This window comes from Aphidius gifuensis, linkage group LG4 (assembly GCF_014905175.1).
Source record: "Aphidius gifuensis isolate YNYX2018 linkage group LG4, ASM1490517v1, whole genome shotgun sequence".
NCBI lineage: Eukaryota > Metazoa > Arthropoda > Insecta > Hymenoptera > Braconidae > Aphidius > Aphidius gifuensis.
In genome coordinates this window covers 4,177,220-4,187,225 of record NC_057791.1, presented here as the reverse complement: position 1 = coordinate 4,187,225, position 10,006 = coordinate 4,177,220, and the positions used below count along the sequence as shown (strand labels likewise).

At 22.4% G+C, this 10,006-nt stretch overlaps 1 protein-coding gene across 2 annotated transcripts; it reads right to left on the bottom strand.

The window, feature by feature from the left end:
• Window positions 1-161: 161 nt before the first annotated feature.
• LOC122854635 (nuclear transcription factor Y subunit alpha-like) lies at window positions 162-5,359 on the bottom strand. Of its 2 annotated transcripts, none has more exons than XM_044155466.1 (3): window positions 5,159-5,359; window positions 1,737-1,952; window positions 162-1,650 (listed from the first exon to the last, which is right to left on the bottom strand). In XM_044155466.1, exons 2-3 carry the CDS (start codon window positions 1,940-1,942, stop codon window positions 597-599), a joined length of 1,260 nt encoding a protein of 419 aa, XP_044011401.1. In that variant the 5' UTR covers window positions 1,943-1,952; window positions 5,159-5,359; the 3' UTR covers window positions 162-596. The 2 variants fall into 2 exon arrangements, with proteins under 2 accessions (XP_044011401.1, XP_044011400.1); XM_044155465.1 differs by lacking the exon at window positions 5,159-5,359 and adding an exon at window positions 2,409-2,640.
• Window positions 5,360-10,006: the final 4,647 nt, after the last annotated feature.

Below are 10,006 nucleotides of genomic sequence, written 5' to 3'. Positions count from 1 at the left end.
GTTTACACTGTAATTGCTTCGATGCATACAGATCACAGAATAAAAATTCAGAGCACTCTATTGGTTGTTAATTGTACTATATTTGAATTTGCAAACAAAAATATAAATAAATAGATAAAATATTTATAAAAGTTTAAAAACAAATAATAAATATCAATGGATTTTTTATAATTACGAAAAATTTATTTTATAAAGTTATAAAATTTAAAAATATATTTATGAAAATAAAATATATGTTATTAATATTTTTTTATAATAAAAAAATTAATTTTATAAACTTAATAATATTTTAAAATTATTTGTAAACAAGAGATATATTTTTTACTTGTAGAAACTAAAAAAAAAAATTTTTTTATCAAATTAACGATAAAAAAATACGTATGGTAATATTAAAATATAATATTTCGAATTAAAAAAATTATTATTATAAAGAAAATAAATTTCTTATGATTAAAAAAATATTATATATGTAAAATTAAAAAAATTAATAGGAAATTAAAAAATAGAACATTAATGTATAAATTGATTTTTTTTTTTTGCTTGCTTGTTTGAATTATTATTTAAATTAATAATTCAATATGAATAATAAAAAAATTTTAGAATTTAATTTTTCGATTAACAAGAAGTTTATATAAATTAATATCAGTTTCAAGATATGTTTTTGATGTTTGATATGGAATTTTATTGAAATTTAAAAATTGTTTAACTCTATCAATAGCTTTTTCTTTCGAATTTAAAATAATTGGATTTTCTGTATTTGGATATATTTTTTCATAATCAAGATCACTATTTTGAAAAGAATTAAGGGAACTTTTTATTGATTTTAATTGTCTTTGAAAAAATTTATATTTATGAGGATTTGTTTGATTTTGTAATATGTAAAAACCTTGTTGTGATAAATCATTATTTTTACTATTAGATACTGATGATTGTTGAACTTGTTGTGTATCTTGTGATCCAGATGTACTTGGAGTTGGTGGTGTACTTTTATTTTCTTGTAATTCAAACAATTTTTTAATCAACATATTATTATTCTCAACTTGTTTTTCATAAAGACTTATCATTCTTGCTGATGAATCTCTTTCATCTTTAAGCAATGATACCATTGTCATTATTTCATTACCATATGAATTTGTATTATTAACAGTAGCAATTTGATTTGGTGGTGTCTCAATTGGAGTATCATTTTGTGCAGCAGTTAAAAGTGACCATTCTAATAATCTTTTACATTCTGGTTTAGTTGAATTTAATATTAAATTTAATATTCCATCTGTATCAATAAATACTGTATTTGCATTAACACTTGCAGGTGAAATATTTGCTTCATCTCTATGTGATAATCCAACAAATCTTATTTTATTTTCTTTTTGAATATTAGCTATTGGATTTGATTGTGGACTATAGCCAAATATTTCCGTTATATCTGCAGCTTTAAACCATATTTTATTATTAGAATCTAATATAGAATAAGGCTCTTTTTCATATCCAAATTCATCACGATATTTTTTTAATAATCTCAAAATTCTAGCTGATGTTTCTTTTTTTTCCAATTGATCTGACAATGATTCAACTTTGTCATTTTCATTATTAGCTTCTGATCTAACTTGTGCTCGTGTTAATATTTGTCTCTCTTCATCACCAGCAAGAATTCTATAATTAAAAATATAAAATAATCAACATCAATTATTATTGTTCATTACAATTTTAGAAATAAAATATTTATTTAATTTTTTTACCTAGGATCTTCAAGGATTACAATTTCAGGTGATGGTGATGAAAATCCTCTCTGAACCATTCGAAATCCTATTTCTCGTTTCAAGTATTTGTTACTACTTGCACTTGAATTGTCCGTTGAATTTCTTTTTTTATTTCCATTATTATCATTATTTTTATCATTGTTGTTTTGATAATTATTAGGAAACGAATGTCCGTTTTCAGACATGATAAAACTCCTGAAAAAAAAAATATATATATTTATTAGTGTCAGTTCTACAAAATAAAAAATAAATGTAAACTTAGAATTTAATGAATGCTTATCACAGAGTAGCTATAGAAACCAACTCGGTTACAATACACATATCACATACTATACATAAAGATTAAAAAAATAATATATATATACTCAAAGGGTTTCTCAGTAAAAAGAAATAAAAGTCTCGTCAGCATAAAAATATTTTTTATAGTTATGCGTCACCAACTAATATATATGTAAACGATATTTAGCCTTGAGTTTTATACTAAAATTTGTCTGGTTTTTTCAAATCATTATATTGAAAATATTGATATGTTAACAATATTGTCAATAATCATAAATAATCTTCAATCAATCGGGAAAAATATAATTCTATTTTATAAATTAAATTTATTAATTATAAATTAATATATTAAAATATAAAAATTAAACTTACCTTTATTTTAAACTGCTGAAGACAATTAAACACAAGCTTTTAAAATAAATCACTTAAAATAAATTTGTTTTATTTAAAAATTTCTCAATTTTATTTGAATTTATTGTTTTATTTTTTATTTATGTTTTTGTTATTGAATATTAGTAAAATAAATTTTAAAATTTATCGGCTTTTTAACAGACTCGTGGTCCACTGCTTTACAAATCACACTGTTTAACGCTTCTACTAAAATATCAAACAAAGCCAAACCAATGCACAGTCAAAGTGAGTAGAAGCCTGGTGTATCGACGATGATCACAAACAAATAGTAATTCATTCCCTACTCCAAAAATTATTTTTTTTTACTTGTGTTAGTTAATATCAACTTGATGGAAACAATTATTTTAAAAATTTAAAACTTCAAATACGTCGTTATACTGAGTTTTTACTGTATCACGTAACACGGATAAGTTCCAATCAAAAAAATTAAATTTTATAAAAGTTCATAAAAAACAAATAATTGATATCAATAAGTATATTTTGTATAATCAAAAAAATTTATTTTATAAAATTATAAATCTTAGCAATACATTTATCAAAAAGAAATATATGTTATTATTGTTTTATAATTAAAAAATTAATTTTTTAAAGTTAATAATATTTTAAAATTATTTGTAAACAAGAAACATATTTTTTACTTGAAGAAATTAAGAAAAAAAATTTTTTCATATAATTAAAGATAAAAAATACGTATGGTAATATTGTAATATAATATTTCGAATTGAAAAAATAATTATTGTAAAGAAAATAAATTTCTTATAAACTATGATTAAAATAGTATTATATAAAATTGAAAACATTAATACCCAATTAAAAAATAGAAAATATACACCCAAAAAAATTAATGTATAAAATAATTTGTTTTTTAATTCAACTTATTATACTTGTTGAATTATTATTCAGATTAGTTATTACATATAGTCCATAAAAAAAATTCAGAATTCAACTTTATATTTATAAAGATACATTCGTAAGTCAATTGCGTGTTCGGTTACAATAGTCATGATTGTTTTAAATGTTTCACATTGAATGCCTCGACCAGATAAAAATTCTTTTACTTTATCAATTGCTTTTCCTGAACCCTTTACTTTAGCTGGATTTTCGTTATTAGGATATATTTTTTCATAATCTTCATTTATTTTTTGAAAAGATTTTAATGAACTCTTTACTGAATTTAATTGGCGTTGAAAAAATTTATATTGAAAACGATCTAATCGTCTTTGTAATATGTAAAAACCTTGTTCTGATAAATTATTATCTTTGTGATTAGATACTGATGCTTGTTCAACTTGTTGTGTATCTTGTAATCCAGATGTACTTGGAGTTGGTAGTGTACAGTTATTGGCTACTAAGTCACATAATGTTGTTGACAACTTACTATTAGTCTCAGCTTGCATTTTAACAACATCTATCATCTTTGATGTATTAGTTGTTCCATCTTTAATTGATGTTACCATTTCCCTCATTTCATTACCAAGTGAATTTGTATTATTAACAGTAGCAATTTGATTTTGTGATATCTCAGTTGGAGTATCATTTTTTGCAGCAATTAAAAATAACCATTTTAAAAGTTTTTTACATTCTGGTTTAGCTGAATTACATATTAAATCTATTATTCCATCTGTATCAATAAATAGTGTATTTGGATTTATATTTTCAGATGAAATATTTGCTTTATCTCTAGGTAATAAATCATCAAATTTTGATTTATTATCTTTGTTGATAGTAGCTATGGGATTTGATTGTGGACTATAGCCAAACATTTCCGTTATATCTGCAGCTTTAAACCAAATTTTATCATTAGAATCTATTATAGAATAAGGTTCGTTATCATATCCACAGTTATCACGATATTTTTTCAATAATTTCAAAATTCTAGCTGCTTCTTTTCTTTTTTCCAATGGATCTGATGTTGGTCCAACGTTTTCATTTTCATTATTAGCATCTGATCTAGCTTGAAATCGTGTTATTATTTGTCTTCGTTCATCAGTAGCTATATTACTATATGAAAAAGAAAATAAATAAATAATTATTATAATTGTTCATTGTAATTTCGAAAATAATATGTTAATTTAGTTGGTTTACCTAGGATTTTCATTAATTATTTTTTCAGGTGATGATGAAGAATTTCCTCGAGACCCCGATTCTCCTTTTGAGTATTTTTCACTTGTACTCGGATAGACCAATAAACTTCTTTTTCTATTTCCATTAATATCGTTATTTTTATCATTGTTATTTTGATAATTATGAGGAAACGAATAACCGTTTTCAGACATGATGAAACTCCTGAAAAAAAATATATATATATATTTATTAGTATCAATTCTACAAAATATGAAAATATATTATTAATTTATATCTCACAGTAGTTATTAAAACCGCCTCATATACAATACATATATCACATACTGTACATAAAGATTAAAAAAATAATATATATATACTTCCACAGTATGGTAAAGGGTTTCTCAGTAAAAAGAAATAAGTCTCGTCAGCATAAAAATATTTTTTATAGTTATACGTCACCAACTACTATGTATGTAAACGATATTTAACCTTGAGTTTCATACTAAAACTTGTCTGGTATTTCTGCTAACAATTGTCAATAATCTTAAATAATCTTCAAACAATTGTAAAAAATATAATTTTATTTTATAAATTAAATTGATTAATTATAAATTAATAAATTAAAGTATAAAAATTAAACTTACCTTTATTTTAAACTGCTGAAGACAATTAAACACAAGCTTTTAAAATAAATCACTTGTAATATATTTGTTTTATTAAAAAAATTTCTCAATTTTATTTGAATTTATCGTTTTATTTTTTATTTATGTTTTTTCTATTAAATTTTAGAAAAATAAATTTTAAAATTTATCGGCTTTTTAACAGACTCGTGGTCCACCGCTTCATAAATCGAACTGTTTAACGCTTCTACTAAAATATCAAACAAAGCCAAACCAATGCACAGTCAAAGTAAGTAGAAGCCTGGTGTATCGACGATGATCACAAACAAATAGTAATTCATTCCCTACTCCAAAAATTATTTTTTTTTACTTGTGTTAGTTAATATGAACTTGATGGAAACAATTTTAAAAAATTAAAACTTCAAATACGTCGTTATACTGAGTTTTTACTGTATCACGTAATACTGATAAGTTTCAATCGAAAAAATTTAATTTTATAAAAGTTCATAAAAAAAAAAACAAATAATTAATATCAATATATTTTGTATAATCAAAAAAATTTATTTTATAAAGTTATAAAATTTAGGAATACATTTATCAAAAAGAAATATATTCTATTAATATTTTTTTATAATTAAAAAAATCAGCTTTTCAAAGTTAATAATATTTTAAAATTATTTGTAAACAAGAAATATATTTGTGACTTGAAGAAATTAAGAAAGAAAATAAATTTCTTATAAATCATGATTAAAATAATATTATATAAAATTAAAAAAATTAATACCCAATTAAAAAATAAAAAATACGTGTATATACCTAAAAAAATTAATGTATAAAATAATTTTTTTTTTATTCAACTTATTATACTGGTTGAATTATTATTCAAATTAATTATTACATAGAGTCCATTAAAAAAATTTCGAATTCAACTTTATATTTATGAAGATACATTTGTAAGTCAATTTCGTGTTCGGTATTAATAGTCATGATTGATTTAACTGTTTCACATTGAATGTCTTGACCAGATAAAAATTCTCTTACTTTATCAATTGCTTTTCCTGCGTAATTTAAAATAGCTGGATTTCCTGTACTTGGATATATTTTCTTATATTCTGTACAATTTTTGTTTATAAAGGAATTGTATGCACTCTTTACTGAATTTAATTGTCGTTGAAAAAATTTATATTGATGAGGAATTCTTCGATTTTGTAATATGTAAAAACCTTGTTGTGATAAATCATTATCTTTACAATTAGATACTGATGATTGTTTAACTTGTCGTGTATTTTGTAATCCAGATGTACTTGGAGTTGGTGGTGTACTGGTATTTTCTTGTAATTGTTGTATAGTTTTTGCGAAGATATTATAAGTCTCAGTTTGTTTTTCCAAAACACCTATCATCTTTGATGTATTAGTTTTTTCATCTTTAATTAATGATACCATTTCCCTCATTTCATTACCAAATGAATTTGCATTATTAATAGTCTCAATTTGTTTTTGTGATATCTTAGTTGGAGCATCATTTTTTGCTGCAGTTAAAAATAGCCATTTTAAAAGTTTTTTACATTCTGGTTTAGCTGAATTACATATTAAATCTATTATTCCATCTGTATCAATAAATATTGTATTTACACCTATACTTGAAGGTAAAATATTAGCTTCATCTCTATGTGATAATTTAAAAAATTTTGATCTATTTTCTTGGAGAATATTAGCTATTGGATGTGATTGAGGACTATAGCCAAACATTTCCGTTATATCTGCAGCTAGGAACCAAATTTTATCATTAGAATCTAATATAGAATAAGGTTCGTTATCATATCCACATTTATCACGATATTTTTTCAATAATCTCAAAATTCCAGCTGCTTCTTTTCTTTTTTTCAATGGATCTGATGATGGTTTAACGTTTTCATTTTCATTATTAGCATCTGATCTAGCTTGTGATCGTGTTTTTATTTTTTTTTTTTCATCAGCAGCTATAATACTATATGAAAAAGAAAATAAATAAATCATTATCATTATTGTTCATGGTAATTTCAAAAATAATGTATTAATTTAGTTGGTTTACCTAAGATCTTCAATAATTATTTTTTTAGGTGATGATGAAGGAATTCTTCGAGACCCCGATTCTCTCTTTGAGTATTTTTCACTTGTACTCGGATAGTCCGATAAACTTCTTTTTTTATTTCCATTAATATCGTTATTTTTATCATTGTTATGTTTATTAATATTAAGAAATGAATGTCCCTTTTCTGACATAATAAAACTCCTGAAAATATATATATATTTATTAGTATCAATTCGACAAAATAAAAACATATTATTAATTTATATCACACAGTAGTTATTGAAATAAACTCGGATACAATACATACTGTGCATAAAGATTAATTCCACAGTATGGTGATGGGGTTTTTCGGGAAAAAAAAAAAAAATCTCGTCAACATAAAAATATTTTTTATAAAATATAGTCACCAACTAATAGGTATATATTTGTAAACGATATTTAACCTTGAGTTTTATACTATAAAACTTGTCTGGTTTTTTCAAATCATTATATTGAAAATATTGATACGTTAACAATTGTCAATAATTTTAAATAAAAATTTAAATCGATTGAAAAAAATAAAATTCTATTTCATAGATTAAATTGATTAATTATAAAAAAGTATAAAAATTATAATCTTACCTTTATTTCAAACTGCTTAAGACAATTAAACACACTTTTAAAATAAATCGCTTGAAATAATTTCTCAATTTTATTTGAGTTTATTATTTTTTTAAAGTTTTTTTATTATCAAAAATATTAATCAAATTTTCCAAATTTAACTGCTTCACAAATCAAACTGTTTAATGCTTCAACTAAAATATCGAACAAAGCCAAACCAATGCACATTGAACAATAAAAGTGAGTAGAAGCCTGATGTCTCAAACAAAAAGTAATTCGTTCCCTACTCCAAAAATTATTCTTCATACTTGTGTTGGTTAATATATAAACTTGATGGAAACAATTTTAAAAATTAATACTCCGAATACGTCGTTATACTGAGTATCAAGTAACACTGATAACTGATAATTTTCAATCGAAAATGACACATAGTACCATATTGTATCTACAAAACAACTTGATATTTACAAAAGCTATAATAATTTTTTTATTGAAAAAAAAATAATAGACATATATACATCTCATCAGTGTGAAATTAATAATTTATTATTATCAATTTGTAATAAATTTGTTAACACTGCAGTAAATTATGTGTGTGATTGTTTCAATGTCTTATTGTGTGTTTGCAATTGCTTCAATGTATTATTGTGTTTGTGTAAATTGCTTCGATGCATGCAGAATAAAAATTCTATTGTTGACAATTGAACCTTATTTAAAATAAAAATTAAATTTTATAAAAGTTTATAAAAAACTAATAATTAATATCAATATATTTTTTATAATCAAAAAAATTTAGTTTATATAAATTTATAAAATTTAAAAATACATTTACCAAAAAGAAATATATGTTATTAATATTTTTTCATAATTAAAATATTTGAAAATTATTTGTAAAAAAGAAATATATTTTTTACTTGAAGAAATTAAGAAAAAAAAATTTTTTATCTAATTAAAGATAAAAAATACGTATGATAATATTGAAATATAATATTTCGAATTGAAAAGATAATTATTATAAAGAAAATAAATTTCTTATGAATTATGATTAAATAATATTATACAAAATTAAAAAAATTAATATCCAATAAAAAAAATAGAAAATACATACCCAAAAAAATTAATGTATAAAATAATTTGTTTTTTAATTCAACTTATTATACTTCTTGAATTATTATTCAGATTAATTATTACATATAGTCCATAAAAAAAATTTCGAATTCAACTTTATATTTATGAAGATACATTTGTAAGTCAATTTCGTGTTCGGTATTAATAGTCATGATTGTTTTAACTGTTTCACATTGAATGTTTCGACCAGATAAAAACTCTTTTACTTTATTAATTGCTTTTCCTGTATAATTTAAAATAGCTGGATGTTCTGTATTTGGATATATTTTTTCATATTCTGCACCATTTTTGTTTATAAAGCAATTGAATGAACTCTTTACTGAATTTAATTGTCGTTGAAAAAATTTATATTGATTAGGATTCTTTCGATCTTGTAATATGTAAAAACCTTGTTGTGATGAATCATTATTTTTACTATAAGATACTGATGATTGTTGAACTTGTTGTGTATTTTGTAATCCAGATGTACTTGGAGTTGGTGGTGTACTTTTATTTTCTTTTAAATCACATAATGTTTTTGCCAACATATTATTAGTCTCAGTTTGTGTTTTAAGAACATCTAATATTGTTGCTGTATTATCTCTTTCACCTTTAATTAATGATACCATTTCTCTCATTTCATTACCAACTAAATTTGTATTATTAATAGTCTCAATTTGATTTTGTGATTTTTCAGTTGGAATATCATTTTTGGCTGCACTTAAAAGTGACCATTTTAAAAATTTTTTACATTCTGGTTTAGTTGAATTACATATCAAAACTATTATACCATCTGTATCAATAAATACTGTATTTGCATTTATATTTGCAGGTAAAACATTTGCTTCATCTCTAAGTGATAAATCACCAAATTTTGATTTATTGTCTTTGTTGATAATAGTTAATGGATTTGTCTGTGAACTATAGCCAAATATTTTCGTTATATCTTCTGCTTTAAACCAAATTTTATTATTAATATCTGATACATATAATGGTTTTTTAACATATTCAACTTTATCACAATATTTTTTGAATAATCCCAAAGTTTGAGCTGTTTCTTCTTCTTTTTCCAATGGATCTAATGATGGTTTAAC